General features: G+C 40.8%; 1 protein-coding gene across 4 annotated transcripts in view; it reads left to right on the top strand.

Moving 5' to 3' along the window:
• The window catches only part of TRAF3 (TNF receptor associated factor 3), a 64108-nt gene extending 49554 nt beyond the window's left edge, over positions 1-14554 (top strand). For 2 of the 4 annotated variants that reach the window (XM_083864546.1, XM_083864547.1), the window contains 4 exons: positions 1380-1472; positions 5893-6033; positions 10935-11109; positions 12306-14554. In XM_083864546.1, the coding sequence (XP_083720672.1) occupies positions 1380-1472; positions 5893-6033; positions 10935-11109; positions 12306-12877 (981 nt within the window). In that variant the 3' untranslated portion in view covers positions 12878-14554. The remainder of the gene's footprint in view (positions 1-1379; positions 1473-5892; positions 6034-10934; positions 11110-12305) is intronic. The other 2 variants (XM_083864549.1, XM_083864548.1) reach the window with 1 other exon arrangement.
• The last annotated feature ends 10242 nt before the right edge of the window (positions 14555-24796 follow it).

The following is a 24796-nucleotide window of genomic DNA, read 5'->3' as shown; positions in this document are numbered from 1 at the left end:
TTAGCACACTTAAAACGTATTTTTATGTGCATTAATATGTCTGTGTGCACACAGGTATATAATAAAAGCATGAAATTTTTTTTAAAAAAAAGTTCTAGATTTTAATCCTGGCAATCCCTGCAATACTTAAAAAAATAAAGTCAAACCTCAGAGCTTAGTTTCAGTAGTCTTATTCCAGTTTCTTCCAATATTCTGCTTCCCTTACCATAAATCCTGGATTTGGATGCTTATGTAATGAAAATATTAGTCAGGACATTTCAGAAACTGCTGACAGGAAAAAATGGCATTTATCTGATAGAATGATTCATTTGTTAGCCCATGGCTATTTAAAGAGACAAGGACTCGCTAAGGAACAGCACTTCTCAACAGATGATAACCTGCAGGTATTTCCAGGTTCTTAGATAATGAGCATTCATCTTTTTAAGTGTTAACAGTAATGCTCTTAGTGGTAGAGCTGATTAATGCTGTAACCCTGCCCACTGTTATGTCGTACGTATTGCCATTCATTTTATGTATGTATATGTGTGCATATATGTACATATATCCACATATATATTTTTAGTATTTTATATAGAGTACATACCTTGAGGATCACTGAAACCCTTTCAGTTGCTTTGCAGCACTGTCTACCAACAAAGCTAATATCCTCTGCATTGCAAAGCACTTACTGAAGTAGGTGTAAATGCAACATGATACAAATGAAGTAAGTAATGTGGTCTGCATCTTATGTACTCTGTATATAATTCTATGTGTGTTCTGTAAACTCTTTATATAGTGGTTATTTGTAACAGCACTTATAGGTTGTGCAGAGGCAGCATATCTGAATATCATGGTAACATCTTAAACATGACAAAATAGGCATTGTAATAATGCTCAGTGTAGATTATAAAGCCGGCGTTTTCCAGTGATGATAAGCTTATCTTAAATATTTGTCTTTAATATTCAACTGAAGGAAAATGTAGTGCTTATGAAGCTGTTCATGAAACAGAATGGAAGTTTTAAATTACAGTTAGCAGAATTGGAAGTTTCAGATTTTATATGACTCAAGGGTTTTATTGTGCTTTCTTTAGTTCTAAGCTATACAAAAGACTCTAAAATACAATGCATTTTGCAAATCTTGTTCATCTTTAGTGTTTCTGAGATGTCAAGCACACTGGATGGAGATACATAGCAGTTATATAAAACAAAACACTTGCTATATTAAATGTATTCCTGATTTTTGTAAATTCCCAAGTAGATTTCCCTCCTCTCTACAGTTCTGCAACAAGCACCTGTGAACCAAAATATATAGTGTTGGTTCGATGTCTTTATATACTCTTTCTTTATAGGTTTAAAAGAAGTGAAATTGGCTAAAATGTATAAATTCTTTGTTGTCACAGGGAACAAACCAACAAATTAAAGCACATGAAGCCAGCTCAGCAGTGCAGCATGTTAACTTATTGAAAGAGTGGAGCAATGCTCTAGAAAATAAGGTATATCTTCTACTCACTTCTAATTTTCATTGACTTCTTTAAATCATATGAAAGTACTGGAAGAAACGCTTTTCCCCTGTTTCACAGCTGTTCAACATTACAGCTAAAGCACTTGTAGGCTTCAAAAGCTATCAAGCCATTTAGCATATCTTTGTACCATTGTTACATAATGAAATGCTGTGAGAAACTTGGCTTCGCAACTCCATGGACAATTTTCCTCATTGATAACTTAATTAAAACACTTTCTTCACACAGATAAACAGTTCAGTATTTCCTCTCTGAGCTGCCTTCTTACAGAACAGAGTTCAGAAAGCCATGGCAGCACTATGAGCTGTATCTTTGCTACCTCATCATTTTTCCTGACATAATTTCACAAGTGTGTAATAAACTGGTTATTTATTTTATTTATTTTTATTCTTACTCTCCAAACTTAAAGACCTGCACAGGTTAATTAAATTAAATATACCGTAACTCATGGGCATGATGATGTCTGCTTTAGTGCTAGACCAGCATGAAGTTCATGTTGCAGTGTTTCCTTGGGACTCCAGGTTTTAAATTGTTTGGGATTTGGGAGATGCTAGGAGTTGTATCAGCTATGGTCTTGTGAATAAACTTGAGTGACTTAACCATGTGTTCTGCAAATAAAATTCAAGGCTTTGATTTATGATTGAAAAAATACAAAACTTCAGGACAAATTACTGTTTTCTTAAATCCTTTTGATGTCCATGTCTTTCATGGACATCAAACTGATGTTTCTGTATTTTTAGGGGAAAGAAGATCCCAGAATTACCGAAGTATTCTACAAAAGCAGGCACAAGAGTCAGGAGTCCCTTCAGATTTTTCTCAAATGAGTTTACAAGTAGCAAGTCCGGTGTAAGCTCAGTGGCGCTTAGGATATAATTTCTGTCATCTTAGAGCAGATCACAAGCTAGAGTTTAGCAAGCTCTGTCTAGAAAGCACCTTCCCTTCTTGGCCTAGAGAGATCTCTTCTGCCTGGGTCTCAGTAAGGTCATTAAGCTGCAGCAAGCAGACATTAACTGGAACAGTGTAATGTGTTTTTTGCCCCCAGCATGTTTGTTCCTGAACTGCTCAGTTTTGAACTTGAAGCCATTGAACCTGGGAGAGGTCTAGTACAGGTTTTTTAGATAGAATTTTTTTACATGTGTAGGAAGGTCTTAGTTTGACGATCCACAACATTACTTAAGTTTGCTTTTGCGTTGTGAAACTTTGTCAGTGTAGGAACTTTACATTTTTCGGTTTTGGGAGGTACAGATTCATATCCTTAGTTCGTTTTTCATTAGTCTGATTAAAACTACACAATTTTTTTCACATCATAGGAAAAAACCCACGTTCCCCGTGACTTGCAGAATAGATCATGTTCTGCCTTTTGTCAGTGTCCTGAGAGGTGCTTTGTCATTTTAAAAAAGCCCAGTGGTTCTATGTTTGTCTCTTACAGACCTTGGAGACTCGACACTTTACTACTGTTTTATCTTCAATTCTTGTTTCAACTTTCATTTAGGACATAACTGCCTATCATCGTATGTCCATTTTTTTTATTTTTACTTCCTACTTTGTAGACTTCTTCCTATTCACAATGAAGAGTTGAATCACTGGAAATCCCAAGCCAGTGCCAAGTTACCAGAATAGCTAACCACATGTCATATGTCAGTGACTTTATTCTAGGGAAGGGTTACAAAATGATTTGTAACTTTATTGCCGTGCTCTTCTTTGAGGAAAAAGTTAATGAATGCACTGAAGAGCAACAGTGCAAAGTCACCTTTGCTGATTGATGGGTATGTCAGAAATCTTAGCCCTGCTGAAGTCAGTGGAAGTCATCTTAGCTTGTTATAGGGTCAAGATTTCATTTGGGGTTCTCTCTGTGGTACATCTGGAGGGGAAAGGAGAAGTTGTCTTCTCCTAGTCACCACATTCTTTAACAACACATGTGGAGTAGGCAAACTGGAAAGCTTCAGAGCTGCAAAGCTTGTACTGAATAGGAGTTTGGTATTGAATGGTGCTGGTGGCAAAGAGTAGTAAGAGAAGGTCAGATGTAAAATCTTGAATCAGAACTTTGTGGGGGGAATTAAAATTCAGTGCTTTTTTCCCCCTCTGTGATTGCATAGAATTGCAGACTGAGCTCCCACAGTTCTGTAATGTTGGATGTAATCAGTTGAACATAATTTTGTGGCTTCATTGCATTCTTATAGTAAACTGGTATAAACTGTTTTTTCTTTTTTTAATATGAGAGTTAAATATGACACCTGTTTGAATACAGTTTCTTGTGGCATAAAGTTTTTTCCATTCTTTTTTAGTAAGTAACAACAAGCAACAGCTTAATTTGCAAAATTGCTGAATAAGAGCATGCTTTTTCCTAGGAATATTTCAAATATGCCAGCTAAGTAAAGGAAGCTGATGCAATTTGTAATTAGATGCTGTGGCCTTTTTAAAACTGAAGTTCTGAAGACTTATGCTGAAACTATAGTTGAGAAACTATTTAGTGTTAATTTTTTTTATTCACAAATCACAGCCAAACTACAATTGCTGACTTACCAGTGACAGTTCTGTATGATTCAGGACTGCAGGACATAATTCTACTTTTCTTGTATTCTGTAAAGCTGCTTGGAAAATCTCAGTACAAGACAGGCCCACATTTTATAACTTGTGCAAAAATGGAAATGCAGTGCTTAGTGACCCAGGGCATAACTGCCTTGTCATTGGAGGCCTGGGGAGGAAAGAGTGAGAAAAAGGAAATGTCAAGATCACAATTAACTAAAGAACTCTGCTTCATTAAGGAAATGGAGGGTGCAAAAAAATAAAGCATCCACTGAGCAGCTCTTAAATGTCTGGGAGGCAGAGGTACTGGTTTAAATTTGTTTGTTCTTGAATTTTTTTTCTAGTACCTGGGTGTGCATTCCTTCAGCCTTAATATTGCTTCTCTCTCTGCACTGACGAACTTAGCTTTGTCTCATTTTTGTTGAGTTTCTTTTCCCATTTTTTTCATGTATAAAGTGCAGAACCAGCCTATGTGTGTATATGCACACATACTGTACAGTACTATATTCAAAAGTAGATACCCACACATATATTATGGTACCTCTGTATTTTGGGGCCCCTGTCTAATGAACTTGCTGAATGCCTGTGCATTTTGACAGGCCTTTGTCTAGTTTAGGCTGGTTCAGAGATTTGAGATAAATTACCTTTTCAAACAGGCTAGGTTCTGCTAGGAATGCAGTGACACATAAGGGATTTGGTGATGGTGTCTGATTAGAGGGCAGTTAGGGGGATGGAGTTCTGCAGTGGCACCCACATCAGAGGTGAAGATGGCTTAACCTCAAACTAGCACCTGTAATAGAGGCCAGGGAGTTTTTTTGAGAACATGAAACATCCAAGTAATTGGTCTTGATGTGAAACATTTATCAAGATTTTTTTGGGTCTGCACTGGTGCTGTGTCATATCCATATAAAGATCTATCTGTGGAATAGTCAGGGCATGTCCAAACATCATCTTGTGCCAAGTGTTTGTTTTCTACGTTTTTGCTGCTGAATGATCTTGCCTGGGGAAAAGCTATATTTCTCAAAAAAGCAATGCACCACCACCAGCCCCCTTCTCCAAACCACATTAATGAACAAGCACTAAGCAGTGTGACAGAAAATATTTGCTGTATTACTTTCATCCCCAAGGAGATATATAATACAATATTCTTTTAACAAGGCTCATGTTTTAGAAACAACATGAGTCACTAATGAATAAATTCATACAATATCAGTACAGAGAGAGAATATAATTCACAGCCTGTAGTTCTTTAGTCTTTTCTACTAGTAGGCACCATTGGATTGTCCTTCAAATGCATGGATCCCTTCTGTATTCACTCATTTCAAGAGTTTTCATCACCATCGCATTCTTTTGAGTCAAGTCAATCCCATGCAGACGTTTTTCCTTAAATTTGCTATAGATCAGGACAGATTGGAGTAAGTGGAGATAACTGTTCCCTGATCCAACTAGCTCAGCTTGTCTCTGGTGTCCCTTCTGTGCAGGGCTCGAGTTCTTAACACCAATTTAGAGTGAATTAGGTTGTTTCTTCCAAACTCCAAGCAACTCCCAAGTCAGTTGGTGGAAACCAGGAAACCAAGCCATTAAACAAGTGAATAAAGAAAATGTTACATTTAGACACAAGTTATTTGCTGGTTTTGTGTCCCATCTGCACTTTCTTAAGCCAAAGTTATCCCAATGGCATACACTGGAAGTGCAAAAACAGCTAACAGAAGGTTGGGGTTTATTTATTTATTTGTTTATTTGCAAGACATGGAGAGAGATTTTATTAGGATCTTTTCCCTTTTATGTGTTTAAGATAGTTTTAAACTAACAAAGTTATAGGTATTTTAATAAACTTTGGCAGGAGTAATTGTAGAATTTTTTCCAGGTGGCCTTGCTCCAGAATGAAAGTTTGGAAAAGAACAAGAGTATACAAACTTTACATAATCAGATTTGTAGCTTTGAAATAGAAATTGAAAGACAGAAGGAAATGCTGCGGAATAATGAATCTAAAATACTTCATTTACAGGTAAGAAATATAGAATCTCCCCATTAAAGCAGAAATGCTAATAGCTTCTGTTCTGTGCCTTTACACTTGTGAAGTGAGGTGGACTAACTAAAATGGGGGGGAGATATTTTACATTATTAGAGAGCCTTTCTGATTTTTTTTTCCTTCTGGTTTGTTGTTTAATGGGTTAAGATACTTCACTAAAACACTGCAATTGCCTAGCCTATGTTAAAACAAAAAGAAAACTGTTTAAAAAGGGAAAAGATTGAAAACATAATAGAAATCTTACATGAAGAATAATCTTTTTTTTTTTTTTTTACTTAAAAAACTACTTAAAGAAGTCCCACTGAAGGGTAAGATTAGCATCTTAAAATTGTCAAGTATTACATATATTTCTCTTCTACTTGCTGGTATTTAACAAAAAATATGAATCAAGAGTGAGATGAGTCTGATGTGGATTTAATTCAAACCTAGCATAATGCATTTAAATACACTTTTTAAAAATCCATATTTCTGTTGTCCTTCTGAGGAAAATTTACCCTTTGCTCATAGGTCTTAGTTATTCCTTTGCTCATGGGTCTGAGTTTCATGTTCTGTGTTTCAAATGACCTGGCCACAAGCCAGCATGAAACTAGAAATCATCTGGATGCCCTGGCATGGTGGTTAGCCCAAGCTGAAATTCCTTGCTCTGTATTCAGAGCTGACTTGGAATGTGGGTGCTGGGAATTTTTATTAGCTTGCATGATAGTAACCACAATTAGGGAAACCTCAGGAGATATTTAGCAAGCAATTGTGGAGGTATCATTTACACATTAATGTAGTATGTTTGCTGCTAGAATATCAGATATCTGTTGTAGCATCCACCTTAAAGGAATGTAAATAAAATTACCTTTTTCACTTGATGTTTGCTTCATGTATAAGCTGCAAATGTTCAGAACTAAAGAAAGATAATTGTATCCAAACCAGTATGTGGCTAAAATACATTCAGGAGGTCAGAGCCTGGAGACCCTTGATGATGGTTTATAAGGAAACCAAATTGGCAACTGCAGCATTTTTCCCTATAGCAGCAATTTCTTTCCATGGCCTGCCCACTTAGTAACCAGCTCAGCCTGCCTTAGTCGTTGTTACTTGTCTGATGATAGTCTGGGATATGGCTGCCTGCTTGCAATATTGCATTCTGACACTGGGGAGCTAATCCTTGTATGTACTGATATTGCTGATTGAATCTACCAGGAGGTAAGTTAATTTGTAAGCCTGGAGTTCTTACACATGCTGTCTCAATGGCCAACAATGAGAGTGGAAATGGAAAAACCATAGAGCAGAGTTTTTCATTATTGTCTTAAATGACAGATTGCAATATCTTTTTCCTCGAGCTGTAAGTGTTAGCAAAATCAATTTTCAAATGGTTGGCTTAGGAAAAAAGAAAACCCCAGACCACTACAAAGCAGCAGATTCCAGCAAGTGGCTTTGTGGTGGTAATAAGTACTGGAGAAAGCGTTTTGCTCTTTTTTCTTTTTTTTCCTTTTTTTCCCCCCTCCTCCTGCTCTTTACTTCCTCTTGCCAGCTATTTCAATTTAGATATTGTAAGCCAAACTGTATTTCAAAGCTATTTCAACCTGACCCCTTCACTTAGCGGAATTTGCTGATTGTTAAGGGTATCTTGGGAACACACCTCAGTTTGTTTTTTCCTAGACAACATGATCCTCCTTCTGTTGCCCACCAGGAGTGAAAGGAATTGGTTACCTTTTGCGAGCCATTCCTTGCCTGGGTTGTGTTGAGCAGCTGTGGTTACACAGGAGCCACAGGTACTGCACTACCCAGTTCAGGTCTGGACAAGGGATATTTGCTCAGTCCCACAAGACCTACAAATGCTACTGATGTCTAGTACAGTTCCAGTATTGGCTGTCAGGTGACCGTTTTTGGCTGGGGAGTGGCAACGGCATCGCTGAGCATCACCTGCACTGTGAGGCATCTGACACAACCAGTGTAAATGCATCAGGGGAGTCTGAGCACTGGCAGGAACCTCAGCCTAGAGGTGTTTTGTTTTCAGATGAGTTTTCTATATATTGGTCTCTAGGGAAAGTGTTTTTACTAAGGGTGTGTGGTACTTTTTTTGGCTGCTGTCAGAGAAGAACTTTCACATGCAGTGTCCAGTGTTTCTTATGGAAATGGGAGCATGTGAGTAATCCCATTGTAATCGGAGTGGGGACGTGAGGTACTGAGGGACAAAAGGAACAGCAGCCTCATGAACATAAAATGATTTGATGAGTAATATGTTCCTTCAGAGGAGAAGGACACGTGATTTCTTTTCCAAGTCAAGCAGTACCTTTTCTAGTCTGTTCTTCAGCTTTTCAGTTTCGCCTTATCAGTTGCAATGGAAAGGTCATTACGGCTCCTCAGTTCCTCGTGACATTTTCTGAAATTCTTTCAGTAAGTATAGTGCTAAAATTCTGGAAGTTGTTAGAAATACTAAACAAAACGCTATATGAAAATCAACATCAAAAGGAGCTCACTGTGGTTTGCCAAGCACATAACTCAGGATTAATGATCCAGAGAGGTCAGTTGCTAGAATAAAAAGTGAATGCAGAAAATTGATATCTACTTGAAAATTTATGAGTACAGTGTGAGACATCTGTGTGCTTTCTAATGGAATAATTAGAGTGAAAATCTCTACTGCTGCATTAAATTCAGATTTAGTACATCAGAATCTCCCAGCAGGAGGGAGGTTGACTCCCTGTAGGGTAAAAAGATAGAGATCCCACTGCTTTTTAAAAATTAAATAGAAGTCTTATTTCTGATTAATTTATATCTCTTGAATTCTCATGTCTAGGTAGGGTAGATAAAAATGCGATACATTTGCCAACGTGAAACAGAAGCAGCTAAACCAGAATTGGTTGTTCTTGTACAAAGGTAGAGTGTTGCACAGGTTGATGGAGAGAAGTGGGTCCCTAATAACAACTTTGAGTAAACTTCTCACAAAAGAATAGCTTACAATTTTTCTGCATGTTTAGCACTTCATGTAAAAATGTGGTAATTTATTTTGTCTGATGATGTGTTAGTCCAGAGAAGTGCAAGCTGTGAGGCACTGTGCAAACCCCAGCCATGTTACTGTTCTTGCCTTGGAGAGTTCATGTTTGGTATGAGTAAAGGAAAAATATCTGACTTGGGCATATTTTGAGCTACTTTTGCATGTTAACTGTGAACTAGTGGCCAAATCCTTTGGTTCTGCTCCAACAACTTGCATTCAGGCCATGCTGTGGTATGTTTTCTTACATGTATGGCTAAGAGCCCTTCCCTGCTCTGTTGTCTGATTACCATCAGCACACGTGGCAGGGTGTGACTGTGTTGGTAGGTGATGTTTCCTAAGTCCAGGCAAGCTGCTTCATATATTTACTGGGCCCATCCCCTGGCATTTATGATGCAGTGCACAACTTTCCTTCACAAAGCCCTAATTCTGGAAGTGAGACATACATAACTTGTTTTAAAATGTGAACATAGAAATAAATAGTTAATCCTGAAATATGTTAGATTGCTCAGTGGTTTTGAGACAAAAAATAAGACTCCTAGAAGCTGATTTTGCTAGCTGGCTCATCAAATTGACAACCTTCAATTAATGGTTACAGACTTTCAGTATAACTGAAAGCATGTGATTAAAAGCCAATGGCTCAAAGGGGAAATGGAGTTTGCATGAGGCAGAAGGGCTTTCCCCAGCAGTGGGGAGCACTGAATCTACATGGCCAACCAGAAGGCAAATGCAAAATAAATTTATTTTCTTGTTTTGTACTCAGGTGCCACTATGTTTTTGTGAAGAAATGAAAAGTCATTTTCCTGTTCGTTGGCTCTATATGATAATAAACTATAAAGCTATAAAGTTAGATTTGGAATTTAACTGTAGGTGGTAGCAAAAGTAGTTTCTTCTCTCAGATATTTTTGTTATCATATGAACTTCACAATTGATTATAGGGTTCTGGCTAAAATTCCTGCTAGTCCATATTAGCTGTGATAATGTGAAGTGCTCTGTATTTCTTGTATCAGATTTGAGGTAGACTGGGAAATGTGTTCTTTGTATTTGTAATATACTAAGGTGCTTGCAATGTCCCTCTTTCAGAGAATGCTGGCCTTTCTGTCTATTTCTTTCTTGAGTGTTATATTTCATGCTTTTCCAAAACAAGCTGGGTTATTTTTTTTTCTTTGTGTTCTTAAAAAGATTCAACAGAAAATACCTTCAAAGTGCATGGGTTATTGAGTTTAGGGAGTGAGAGTGGGAATTTTAAAGGTACTTAAGGGGACAGAAGTGGTCATTTTGCTTACATTTCTGAAATAGTTATGGGCACATAGTAACTTAGGCTTTGATGACTGATTTAAGTGAGCTGGGAGCTTGCACATGTGTGTAACTCATGTTCCATGTGTGCAAGAATAATTATGTTTTCCTGGAGGCATAAGTTATATAAGTTATAACCAATATAAACCTGTGCACATGGGCAGCCATTTGATCCACACCACAGGAGGTTGTGCCCATACTTTGTTGCTTAAGTACTGTCACATGAAACCCAACAAGTATTAGCCCATAATACCAATATAGAGACATTCAGAAAATTGTTCTTACATTGAAAGGTTAAAAAAAAAAACTAACAAAAAACTACCTTAGACAAGAGGTACACACTAACAAGTTCTTTTTTTAAAACAAGGGTATTGCTAATTCTGATAGCACTCTACCTATGCAGCACTAAATATTTTTTAAGTGTTTCATAAATACCTGGGCTGTTCCTTTAAATTTTCAATGTTTCTATTATTAAAATACTAGATAAGCAAAACTTGTTTATATTGGAATTCAGTCTTATTACCAACACATAATCTTTGTTTAATTTGTATAAATGAATGTCTTTGTGTTATTTTAACTCATATGCTATTATTTTATAAAGCGAGTGATAGACAGTCAAGCAGAGAAACTCAAAGAACTGGACAAAGAAATCCGTCCCTTCCGACAGAACTGGGAGGAGGCTGACAGCATGAAGAGCAGTGTGGAATCCCTCCAGAACAGAGTGACTGAGCTGGAAAGTGTTGATAAAACTGCAGGGCAAGGAGCTCGGAATACAAGTGAGTGTGAGCACAATGGGCTGAGGTGCTGTGGAGAGGGAAACGGTGTCCCTTGAGTGGCACTCCCATTGTGACTTTTATATGGAAACATCAGTAATGCTGATTCTTCTGATTTTTGAGTAGGAGATTGTGTATTTCATTTGTTGATGGTGTGACATTGCTTCCATGCATTTTCTTGGGCTTGATTCTTGTCTTCTGTTTTGTTTTATTGATTCTTGTCTTGACTACATTGTTAGCTCATTATAAACAGTCTCTCAATTGATCTTTGATAGCTAATAGATTTCAGCAACTTTTTTAAATATAGTCTTGGTATATTGACATCTTTTGCAACTCTCCTCCCCTGTGAATGGATCAGTATGGTTATCCACCTGAAACCACCCATCCTGATTCTGTTAGACGGGTGTATTTGATCCTAAGAAAACTGAAATCTGCTTAAGAATAAAGTTATTGTGCTTCTGAATAAAGATTGGAATTCAGCAGGACAGTGTAGATCATAGGCAAGCATTTAAATGATTGTGACAAAGAACATTTAAAAAGACCTGTATAAGATAAACCTGCCTTATGAATTCATCTACTTCTCAGTATTGCATGTTGGCCAATTTTACCAGTAACATAACAAGAGTAACATGAAAGGGAAAGAGGACACAGAAAACATAGCCCTCCCTCCAAACTAAATAAATGACCATGTAATACAAGATCTAAGCTTGAACTTTTTTGGGGTTTTATGAAGAACTGTAGACATTGTAACAACAATGTGTTTCTGAGGCAGTGTCTAAAAAGAATGTTTGGAGTGATCAGGAATGCTTCTGATTTTCAGAGGGATCACATAGGATGTGTAACTGCTTCCAAGGTCTTACCTGCTAAATAGCAATCTGCAGGTAATGCTACCAAGTCTCCTTTCAAAAAATGGAAGTCTCTAGTTATACTGTTTAGTGACCGGGAAAAATTTTTTCTATGATTTGAATATTTGACTTTTACTGCACGTACGATTAACACCCACGTCTGTAAAGCTCCCAGCTAACCTAGATATCAGCCAGCAACTCAGAGCCTGTAGAAATTACTTCATCAGTGGCCAAATGCGCTTTGTTTCTCACAGAGGAAAGTGTTTTCGTACACAATAGCAGCACTGGCGGTTGATTTTTACAGTCTTTAGTAATCAGCAGGTTTCTCACCCCCATGCTCTCTGTTTCTGGCAGGCCTGCTGGAGACCCAGCTGAGCAGGCACGATCAGATGCTGAGCGTCCACGACATCCGGCTGGCTGACATGGACCTGCGCTTCCAGGTCCTCGAAACCGCCAGTTACAACGGAGTGCTCATTTGGAAAATCCGAGATTATAAACGTCGGAAGCAAGAGGCAGTCATGGGGAAGACTCTGTCCTTGTACAGCCAACCCTTTTATACTGGATACTTTGGCTACAAGATGTGTGCCAGAGTTTACCTGAATGGAGATGGCATGGGAAAGGGGACGCACTTGTCTCTGTTTTTTGTCATAATGCGTGGAGAATACGATGCTTTGCTTCCTTGGCCCTTCAAACAGAAAGTGACTCTCATGCTCATGGATCAGGGACCGTCTCGACGCCACTTGGGAGATGCTTTCAAGCCAGATCCAAACAGCAGCAGTTTCAAGAAGCCAACTGGAGAAATGAACATTGCATCTGGCTGCCCGGTCTTTGTGGCTCAAACTGTTCTAGAGAATGGAACGTATATTAAAGATGATACTATTTTTATTAAAGTCATAGTGGATACATCGGATCTACCAGACCCCTGACATACACTGGAGGAGGCGGATTAAACAGAAGGCAACTCCGTTTGGGGGTTTTGTATCAGTTTGTCTTCAATCAGAGGTCCTAAAGCTCACAGAACCACCTTGTGGAACAGATGGAAGAGTTTGAAGGCATAACTGCATAGGGTCCAATTGCGAAAGTAGCAACACATTAAGAAATCATACCATGGTATATTTTTTACTAGAACTAGCAACACTTGAGCTCTGAAGAATCACTTATCCTTCATCAGGATAGTGATTATGGTCAGAGAGGATTTTTTTTTTAACTTATTAACGATCTAGTCAATTGGAGGTGAAAAGACATATACAGTATGTGCTGAATAAATTACTGACTTTTATTTCTTTTAAGCTAGAATACAAGAAAAATCCTTCACATGTGGGCTAGCTGGAAATTGTCAGCATGTTAAAAGAAGATGAAGTAATGTTGCAGTTATGATATTCTTTGAAAAAACTGAGGTGCAATCTTGTCTGAAATATAGTATATTGTCTTTTTAAGGCCTCATCTGGTCTCTGTTTTAATAATTACTTTGTCAGAAGATCTTGGAAAAGTATCCATGTCTTCTCAAAAGTATCTGAATCAAAATCATATTTTTATTTAAAGTTATATTGTTACAGAAAACATTTTATTTTAAAACTGTTGATAGACTGATATTTCTTGGAAGAAAAAATAGAAGATATCAAACACTGGTTATCACTTGTGATAGGAAAAAAAAACTATTCAATTCTGTTATTTCTCTTTAGAAATGTAAACCTACAATATATGTCGTAGTTAATGACACTATTTCAAAATTAAGGAAAAATCACTCATGGATGCTGTGCATCATTATCAGATTTATAATTGTTTTCACCCTAAAATAGGGCATTTGTTGAACTTTGGAGTTCTAAACGGAATCCTGTACATTTTTTAAAGTTCTGCCCCATGCTTTCCAATCAAGCTATATATGTTGCACATTATGCTGTCAGCAGTATATAGTATTTTCAGTATTGGGGAGGAGGATTAGTGCTGAAAAAAGCCTCTATGTTTGTTCTGTACTAGCAGCCATTGCTTCAAGACAAACCAGCAATGTCTTAATACAGTGATGGTGGCTTGCATGCATACATGTGCCTTAGATGTGCTGTGCTGCTTATAAACCATAGCTTTTTATTCAGATTAATTCTGATATCTGAAATGGTAGTTTAATTGGACTTCAGGCATAATGTTTAGCCTTGTCTTCAGAGCCCTTAGGTACCTTGCAATGTACGAAACAGAAGCGAAAGCCCACTCCTTTGGCTTCTGCAGCTTCTGTGACTTGGCCATGGTGGAATCCATCCTACTGAGGTGCCAAAACGTTATGCTCAGTGCTCCTATGGAGCTTGGACTAGACAGTCTCCATGGCCGCTGTGAAGGCAGGCGACATTTTTCCCCTAATGCCTGTGGCTGTAAGGTGGCATCACTTGAAACGAATCCATCTGAGAACTCTGGGGCTGTGAATATGGATGCTCGTGGCAGCTTCTCATAGCAGACAAGCATCCTAATGGGGAATGCATGGGCTTCTTTCTTGTAACAGCCTGAACTGTAGTGGAAAGCATTTGCTAGCCCTGAAACATGCTGATTGCAACCTGCTGTGTTCATCTGCTTCTATTTAATAGCCTGTGACAAGCAAGTCCAGAGACACAGCCTGACTGTGGTGCTCTTTAAAATCCTGCTTAAGCAGAGGGAGCTTGCACCACTGTGTCTTCAGCCTTCCTGGGCTTGAAAGAAACTATTGCATCTCAGCCTTTAATGTCAGGCTGTATCAGTTTTCTGCTTTTTTGAGGCATAGTCACAATTTTTGTCTAAGGTGCAGTTGAATTCATGCCTTTGTATTTCAGCTTGTCTTTGCCGTTGTCTTTTTTGGCTGTGCCTTCACACACAGTGCCTGCAAGAAGTATTTATGGATATACAATGCATGCTAAGTGGTCTTCATGGGTTTTCCAGGCACCTGCTAGAATACTGCCTGCTGCTGACTGTTCTGACCGTCAGCAGCAACTTGTCTTCCTTTTCTTGCCTTCCATTGTCCAGGTACTGTACTCCCTCTGTGGTACGTGGCTGTCAACAGGTGCAAGCTCAAATATGGAGGCACGTGTTAGCATTTAATTCCTAGCACGGAAGGAGGATGTTCTGCACAAGAGATAAATATCTATAGATATACCTGCATCTATATCTCTAGATATAATTGTATGGCACTTGCAGTTTTATGCAGGCTGCACAAGTAAACCCATCACTTACGCTTTAGGGCGAAGGTTCGCTCAACTTGTGTCATTTTAATAATTGTGAATGTAGGCAGCTGAGCTTTTGTGTTTGTGCATCACAGAATTTTACTGAAAACAGGATTCCCAAGTGGAAATGTCCAAAGGACTCTCCTCCCATTGCTAATGCATGTCTTGTAAAATTAAATGAAACCGTTTGGCCATCTCAAAACAGTTTATATCCTGTTTCAATCTGGGACTTGGAGGAGATTTCTAGTGTAAGCAGGGCCCAGCATATTCTGCAGATTTGTGACTACAGTTTCCAACTTTTGTGACAGAATTGCGCTTCTAAGTCCAAGCTCTTTAAAAGAGGAGGAAAAAAAAGCATTTCCAGCCTTGGTGATTGAAAGAGGACTTTGAAACATGCAAATGTGTAAACCAATAGGGAAGTCTTCCTGAGTCTGCACACAGCCTAAACTAGTAGCTTTAAGAGATCTGAATATCTCGTCTTGGTGGGATATTGACTCAGAAACTTCACAGAGAAGTTAAAATATGAACACTGCTAACTATCTAAATGCCGATCACTGTAGCAGAAACATCAGTCACTGTTGTATTTCACAGATCTCTATGCTGCTTTCCACATCTCCCAAGTGCCAAAAGCACCAGCTGCCAGAATCTTCAGCTTCACTTGGGCAGCTTTTATAATGCAGTAATGTGCTATCGATATAAAAATATTTTTGCATATGTGCTTTTTATCACAGTTAATAAAATGGAGGCCTACTGCACTTATTTTTTAAAACTACATGAAGCTGCCAGAGAATTTCCAGTTTGCCAACCCTGCGTACTGTGAAATCCAGGATCTTGCTACACAAATGTAGACACCGCCTGCTGTGGAATACCTGAAGCCTTGACTGTAACACCCCTTTCTCCGCAGAGCTCACAGGCCTATCTCTGTAGAGTTCTTACTGTGTACATAGAAATCGGTTTCCTCTGCTTTCCAGCAAGGAGTATGTAGCATTTTGTGAAAACAAGGCCACTGTATATTCTCTAAGTTGAAAGAAAAGATACCTGGTGCTTTACTCAACACTTTTAAGTTATTTAACTGTTTCTCTCATCGCTGAAATGCCCTTTATCCTATTTCTCTTAGTTCCTGACTGAGGTATCCAAAGTTTTCTAGGGACTTTCTGTTTAAAGTGATTCATGGGACAACACCCTGCCCCCATGTATACTCTTGAATCCCGGCAAACTCCTGGGGGTGCCACTGTTGCAAGGGAGTCTCAGAGTATTTGCATTACTTTGAACAGAATTTGTTCAGTGGAACCATAATGTCCTCTACTTAGTAATTCTTAGCAGCACACAGCTGAAGTCTCTTGCTGGTGTTCTTTCTTCACGGTGATGCTCCAAGTTACGTACAAACCTCTTCCGTTTCCAGCTTCCTCTAGGGAGATTCCAGTGTGTGACAATCTGGATGTTGCCCTTTGTGTACACTCTTCAGCACAGAGTGAGTGCACCTGTTGCCTAGTCTTGAATCCTAAACGGGATGAAACTCTTTGGGTGTTTAAAGACCAACCTGCAATTATGATGCATGACCATGTCTGCATTGCTTTTCTGAGCTAATTAATTGGGGTCTTGTTTCAGTTACTGTCTACACGGTACACCTTCAACTGCTGACTTACAATATGCAATGTTGATTTCAGCCTTGTACTGTAAATGTTCTTCACAAAGAGAATGTGCAATAGGAAAAGGGAATGGTGAGTGGAGTACTTCTGATGGAAAAAACACGCTAGATTTTTAAAAATATGAAAAAAAAAAAGAAATGCAGTTTATTTCCTTTTCTCGTGGTGTTTTTTACTTGGAAAAGGAAAGATGAAGATACGTGCCTGTTTCTGTGCCTGGTACATTTCTCAAATGCAAAGGTAATAGAGATTTGTGTTAGCTGGGATTTAAGTGTTGAACCCATGAATGTTAGGTTGTGATTGTATTGCTTCTGTTTCCTCAGCTTGCCGTGATTATGGCTTGTTGAGATGGAGTTTAAAAGCTACCACCTATTTGTACGTGTATTCCATCACCTGGGATAGGCATTTCACCAACAGTGCAGGGTATCTGTTGATATTTTGTTTAGTTTTTAAAACACTGGTGCTCTTTGGTCCAAGACAGAGAAGCATGTAGGGAGTGACAAGGAAAGTTGCCTGCACTGCAGAGGAGTGAAACACATGACTGCAGTATTGATGCCTTTGATATGATTTAACTATGCAAATATACAAATAGGTGAGGGGGGAAGTTCTTGGGTTGCATACCTAATCTCTTAGATTTTGCTCTGTAAATTACTTGTATGTGTGTAGGTACATACATATACACACAGACATGCATGCACATAAATATGCAAAGTCTTTTCTTTATGTAGAAGTGATGAAACAAAACCCTTTCCTCCAAGTTATACTTGATCAGTTGGTGCAAATATAACTTGCTGCTGCTAAGGGAGGAACTTGGCTAAGGGCAAACTTTGGTTCATATCTTTCAGGTTTGAAGACCTGTATGTAGCAAACACTTTGTTTAGCTTTTCTGAAGATTTGAATTGTAATTTAGGGCATATGTTCTTCCTCACGCTCTGATCATTTGGAGATTCGTCTACTTTAAACAACTATAGTGATGGGCAACTTTTAAATTGCAAATTATTTCCTCTAATTTGGAACAAAGAATGATAAAAAGCCTCTGGACCTCTTCCCTGGAATTCCTGTCTTGTTCAGTCAGTACCTTGATTTTCTGGTTGACCTAGAAGTCAAAGCTACTGCAATAAAAATGATTGGTTTGGCAGTTTAATCTGAGAATAGTTTTTAATACTGTGTACAGTGTATAGCGAGTGCTATTTTCTCTTTTTGGAACAAGGAAATCAGGAATGAGATGTGATTTGCCCAGAGTCACAAAAAGAATCTCCTGGAGCTGGGACTGGATGAGAGGTTCCAGTTCCCTAGTGTTATCTCTGAATCACGAGGTTTTGCTCTTTTAATACATTTGTCCCTGAAAGGAACTGGAAAATAAGTTGACATACCTTGAAGACCCACATCAGGACAGTAAGGGCTAGAATTAAACATAAAGCTGTCATGATTTGGGGTTGTACATTTGTGGTGGCCCAGACGTGAAGGCCAGCACAGCGTGTCAGTGTCAGTAACAGCAGCAAACTGTGTCCTGCTCTGTTTGTCCAGAATCATCCAAGAAAACCAGTCTCGTTTGATGCTCCTCTTAACTAAGGAGGGAGAATACCATTGTACAGTGAAGTGGGTTCATCTTTGTTCTACCAGTCAGTGTGACTGACCATTTCTTTCTTGTGGGGCTTTCTCCCTTTTTCTGTAAACCAAAATCTGGAGGGCTTAATTGTTCTTTCTTGCCTCTTAATCCAGGCCTTTGCAGAGAAGCACCAGATAGGGAGGCTGTGGAAAACTTTGGACGGCTGATTCAGGGACATCCTCTTAAGATTTAGAAGAGTAGTTATACAACACATAAGGGATCTGACTATTCCTGTTTCTCTTCTAATATATTGTCAAGACTGCAGCTTCTGTCTTCCATTTCATGATGTCAGTGTAGATACTAGGCTGTGTTTTTTCATTATTTTCCCTCCAAGTTAGGATTAGTTCCTTAGGGTTCAAGTAAGTTCTGAATTTCACAGAGAAGCACCAGAACCAAAACCCTGGATTCAAACATCCCAGACTTGATGTGGAATTCCAGTCTGGATCCCAACTCTGTGGCTTACTAACCTACCCATTCAGGGAAGGGTTTGTTGTCTCTATGTGGTGTTCGTGTTTTCGGTCCTTTGGAACTAAGCTTTTAATTTGGTTGCCAGTTCTGCAAGGACTTTTTAACTTCTTAGCGATGCCGGTGTTCACACGCTCCATTGCTGGCAGTGCGATGCGTAGTGATAAAATTTGACTCTGTCTAAGGGTTACTGAGATAAACCAGCATTATCATTCGTAAAGGTCATTTTCTTGCATAGTGTTCTGAGCTTTGTATTTGAATATAGCTCGCACCTGAAAGGACACATCTTCCAACTATGACCTGCATCACTGGCAGAGAGTTGTGTAATCTGTACTTGTGGAATGGGAAGGTTCAAGCTTCCATCGTTGCTGATGCATCGTGAAATCCACCCGTTTTGTTTTTCGTGTAGCTGTTGTTCGGTTAATACTTCTTTTCTGTTTTTTTCAGTTTTCTAGAAAAAAAATGGGGAAGTTCAGGATTTTTTCTACAAGGTATGAAACTCCAATGAATTAGTGGTGACTAGAGACCTGTGAAAAATATCCCATTAGGAGATGATGGGCTAAATGTAGGTCCATTTCTCTTAGACAAGTAGGATAACCTCTTAAGATGCATGGAACAACATAATAATTGGGAAAACTAAAGCTTACATTTGTTTCCAAGAAATTCTGTGAGAACTATCTATGGAAAAGACATCAGTGATTGAGACTAATGTACAAATTAATGTGTTTGAAACTTGTGTATCCATTTCTTTAATCTCATACTCTTCAGTGAACGGTACACTTGTGTTCAGTTTTATGATCAAAAACAAAGACCAAAGAAGGCCAGCCTCATTTGATTGTGTATATTCTGCCTGTCTTAATTATCAATAGCTGTAAGGATACAGTGCAAGTGATCTGGTAACCAGTGGTTCTCGTCCTTTTCTTTTAGGGGGAAAAACAATTTTAAAATGTATAATTTATTGCTCAGCAATAACCATGTTGTTAAAATAATAATAAAAAAAGGACTTAGCAACATGTCTTAATTTCCCAATAGCATTATTATATGTTGTATTTCAGTTTACTGTATATTGTGTTTTTGTATTTATTTGTGTTTGGAGGTCTTGCTATGTCTTTTTGTGTTTAAATGCTAATAAACAAGGACAGTGTGTAAGAGTGTAGAATGCTGAACTCTGAAATGCTAAACTGTGTTATTAAAGGAAAAATAAATAAGTAGGAAATCATATTTTTTAAAAAAACCTGGTGTGTTGAATTTGAATGACTACTGTTCACTTGCAGATGGCCAGGGTGCATCCTTCCTCCTCTGTGGGCCATTGCCTGTTCTCTGCTTTGGGCTCATGGACCCGACAGTGCTTTACTGTGGCTTTTCCCATCCTCTCCACAGGTAACTTGCCATAACTTCTGTCAGAGTCCTATTTTCCATGTGCTAGCTCTGCTGGAATAAACCAGGCATTGGTGTTCATCCTAACATCAGAGTTGAGAGCCCTCGTGCAAACAGAGTAGAAATAAATGGAATGGCTTTTCATGCATTTGTGGTACACTACTTTCCCAAAGAGATGTGGGAGAGTTGAAGCATAGCATGAATGTCTAAAGATGTAGATTTTTATTTTATTTTTTTTTTCTCTTGTGCCATTAGTGACTCTTCTCAGCTCAGAACTACATGCCAGGTGTGTGCTTGAAGTCGCAGAACATGATGCAGTTTGTGAAAATACCAGACAGTTCTGGAATGTGTGGAGCAATATTATTTCCACCACGCTTCAGATTCAGCCTAGGGATGAAAACCCTGATCCCCTGGGGTGTTGTATGAAACCTGCAACTTCTGCTGAGCACCACACTTCCCTATCGTCCCTCCCACCCCTCTCTTAGTGAAATTGCAGTTTCCCTTCCTTCCCATCGCTGCAGGGGCAGTACTGGGTTTAGCAATGCAGGAATGTCCTGCCTGTGCTCAGACACAAAACTGCAGTGTCTTGGCAAAAGCCGCCGTGTCGCTGGCACTGGAATGTGAGAAACGACCTGCCCAGCCCGTACCGGTGTTTGGAACAGGCACTCTGAATGTGCTGGGCAGCCCAGTGCCTTCTCTTGATAGAATGGACATGGCAGAGAAGTGGCAAATGCAGGCAGCTGGGCATTGTGAGAGGACGGTGGCTAAGAAGTGCCATCCTCACCTCGTGCAGGATGCGCTGAGTTGGATGTTCCCTTTGCTACTGAAAGCAGTCAGTGTGTGTGACTCTGGATGCTCCAGCCTCTGCTGTCCTGCTCATCAGCCTTTCCACTTGCACTCCCAGTGATGGCACTTGAGGCTGCACTGCCTGAAGCTCTTCATATCCGCTGTGAAGGGGTGGTGAGCTTCCTCGTCTTAATGAAGTGGGTTACCTTCCAGCAGAGTCCTCTGGAGAGGAGACTCCTCCTCCCAAATTGGGGAGCTTGGTGCTGCTCAGATGTGACACTTCCATCATTACAGAGCAGCAGGATAAGCAGAGAGGAAGCAAATTGCTTTAAATGTGAAGGCAAACACTAATTCTCTCCTCGCCTCCCTGCTCCTCCTCCCCCAGCAAAGAACTGTAATTGATGTGACACGTGGTGCTCTCCCTGGCTCCAGTGAGGCTTTATAAAAGATTTCTCCTTCATGCCAGGTCCCAGAAGGTGACTGCTAACTGTGTGGGGTGCTTTTCCCCTGTGGGCCATCTGGTACTTAAGGTAATAGGAGCAGAGTGCCAGCTCTGGGAGCACCAGACAGCCAGGGAGAGCAGGGTGAGGAGCTCCTGGGCTACCGAGGGTGCTGACTGACAGGAACACTGCCAGAGCCTGGACCTGCTGCTAGGGGCATCTCTTGAAAGAACTGCAGGGTTTTTTAAACGTTTTTGGGAAGTTTTCCAGAGTTTCAAACCTTGGGTTTGCTTGCTTCTCTGGTAAGAAATCAGAGGTTTTCAAAAGGTTCAGTGCTGTGTATCCCGCTCCCTATTTTCTTCATGTGACCAAGTCCCTGGAATTGTCTGAGGAATGGGGAAATATCCAGTGATCAAAACAAGTGGTGAAAGAGGTGATTTCCCCCAACCATCCCCGAAGCCAGTTATTTTGTGAGTCAGTTGTGTGGTTCCTTCCTGCACGCCTGGGTTGAGCCCTGGAGGCTGTTCCTGTCGAGTAATGTGTCTGGTTTGTTGTTTGGCCAGAACAGGTGAAAACCCAGGTACCTTCCCTACCCCCCTTGACAAACGTGGCACCTAGGGAGGCGAGCCCACTCAGATCTCTTGCTCCTTCTAGTGGGTCTTTGGCAGTGAACGCTGGACCTCAGCACACGGTCTGGTGTGTTCTGTAGGCTCACAAGAATGGGGAATGGCCCAAGCCAGGAACTGAATTCCCACTGGCTGGATTGGCAAACACAGAAGAAACCTCAGGGACTGAGTTCTATCCTGCAGGCTGCACCTTAGGTTAAGCAATGTTTGGGCACAGCTGGTTTGGGTGCAGCTGTGTTTTGGCAGCTTGGCTGTGTGAGTGGAGGTGGGAGCTGTCTGCAGACACTGCTGTGGGCACTCGATGGCTGCTTTGTGCCAAGGAAGAAGCTTTGCAGAGATTACTTGGATTTCTATCAGGTATTTCTACCTGGCAGGTAGAAATGGCATCTGCCTCAGCACACCCTGTGCCATCAGCCTGCAGGAACACAGGCAAGGCATGAGCCTGTCCCCAGCCACGGCCCCTTTAGCAGGTGTCCCTGGGGTAGGTAGTGATGGCTGGTGAAAGGCACTCAGTTTTCTGAGGAGAAAAAGAAATCCCAGCCATGCACAGGGCTGGATGGAGTGGGCTGGTTCCAGTGTGCAGCTTGGCCTGGGCTCAAGGCTGAGGAGCAAACCTGGTTGCTCACACCCCTACATCCACACAGATCTCACTCCATATCTGCTCCTTGCAGACACCCCTAACAGGAAGCTCTTGTTCCCCTGCTTCGCACTACAAGATGATAAGTGAGCTGGAGTGTGGCTTCCAGGTAGCTCTGAGATCAAATGTGATCCTTCCAGTGACTTCTCCTGCCTTGCTGCCCTGATGGTAAGGTGCCTGTGGGGCTGCTGGAGGCCTGTAAGTGCTGGGTGAGTTCCTCTAGCTGAATTGGTGTGGAGCTCCAAAGAGGGATTTAACTCCCCAGATTTACTGAATATTCAGCTTTAGCTCCTGAACACCCCTGAAATGAGGCTGTGCCTCTCCTGGCAGCACACACAGCTCCTCTGCCACCAGAGATTGGTTCTGGCAGTATAGATGGTGCTGTTGCACCCAAGACTATATTTTTTTTAATTAAAGGAAATCCCATGTGGGGATTTTCTCTGGTTGATGCTAGGGACTGCCTGATTTAAGGGCAGCCACAAGGTAGACAACAGCTAGAGAGGCTGTCACCTGCCAGGGCATCTCTCCCCATTTATTTAAGCTTAGCTTCATGTTCAAACCTTCAGCAACGCTGCAGTGTGTCAAGGAGACTGGCAAACCTCCTGTGCCTGGCTACAGCCCAGCTCCCACAGGGGGTGGCTTTCAGCACTGGGGGTTTGGAGCCAGTGTTTGGCACATTTCTGCCTTCTCCCCGTCTCTGTTTGAGGCAGTGGCATGCAATACAGTTACCACAGAATAATTTTTCCATGCATTTAATGACTTTCTGGGGATGTTGCCATTGCTGCTTGGCTGTTTGGAGGGCTGCAAGAAGCACTTGCTTGTAGGGGGCAGTCATCTACCTTGGGGCCTGTGCCCACACCATCACTGCTTTGGGCTCAGCCCTGGGCTCCCTGTTCAGATGCAAAGCACTGAGTCTGAGTGCTCATACTGGGGAAAGTCCCTTGTGTTGCAGGATACAACTTTTAAGCGGTGAAGAGAGATGCAGTTATATAACAGGGAAATTCTTGGAGGTGCTGGATGTCCCTGAAGGGCTTTAGGAGGTGGCTCTGCTGACTGGCTAAGGGGAACAGTGGTTTTAGCTTTGATGCCCATTTATAATTCAATGCTGGGAAGGCCAAGCATCCACTGTGTGCTGTTTCCCCTCTGTGGTGGTGATGTTCTTGCCCCCTCCAGGGGCTTGTGGGCAGCCAGCATGGGGGAGCAGAAGGATGGGGAGGAAGCAAGGAGTAAAATGTGCTGATTTCTGCAATAGGGCAGCTGCTTTAATTTCTGGGGACTCATTTCTCCTTCCTTTCAACTTTGTTTCACTCTCCCTGTAACCACCTGACCCAAACCTTGCTCCTGTGCAGGCTTCTTGGGACAGTAGCAACAACAAAAACTGGGATGGAGAGAGGAGCATGCTCCAGACATGGGGAGAGACCCACATCAAGGGCTGGGTTATTCTGACTGGGTTATTCAGTGATGCTGCAGTGAGCACCTGGCCCCAGTAAGAAGTTTTGCTGAAATTTCTGTCATTCCTCTACCCTGCCCTGTCATAGCCTAATACTGGAGCAGGGACTCTCCATCCTTGAACAGGGTTTCACAGACATGGGGATTTTTCACCTCTGCCTGCTTGCCACATGAATTCCAGATCATTTAAAACCAAGTATCAGCTTTGGTGGGACAAGCAGCACTGAGAAGCAGCAGCTGCAGAGTACAGAAAGTAAAACTAAGGGTGCGGAGCACATCTCAGCACACTGGGTTTCAGGGGCTGTGGCACTGCTCTCTGCACAGGGTCCCACAAGCAGTTTCTCCCATCCTGGCTGTGCTGCAGGATGCTGAGCTTGTCCACAGACAAGCATGCACTTGCCCTCTTCACTCTGCAGTCCTTTCTCCAAGATCTTATTGCCAAGTATCCGTGATTTATAATTTTTCCCCCCTCTATTAAAATACAGGACACCTCACTGCAGCCAGCATTCACACCGAGAGTCCCTTGGGAGAGATTTGTGAGTGGTAATTAGAGTGCAGGAGCCTTTCACCTCGAGGACATCTCTCAGCATCAAGCTCCCTGGGCAGAAAGTGCTGACTGTGTTTTGGCTGA

This window comes from Zosterops lateralis (assembly GCF_965231275.1).
Source record: "Zosterops lateralis genome assembly, chromosome: 6".
NCBI lineage: Eukaryota > Metazoa > Chordata > Aves > Passeriformes > Zosteropidae > Zosterops > Zosterops lateralis.
Note: the sequence above shows the minus strand (reverse complement) of the source record. Positions and strands in the feature narration are given on the sequence as shown.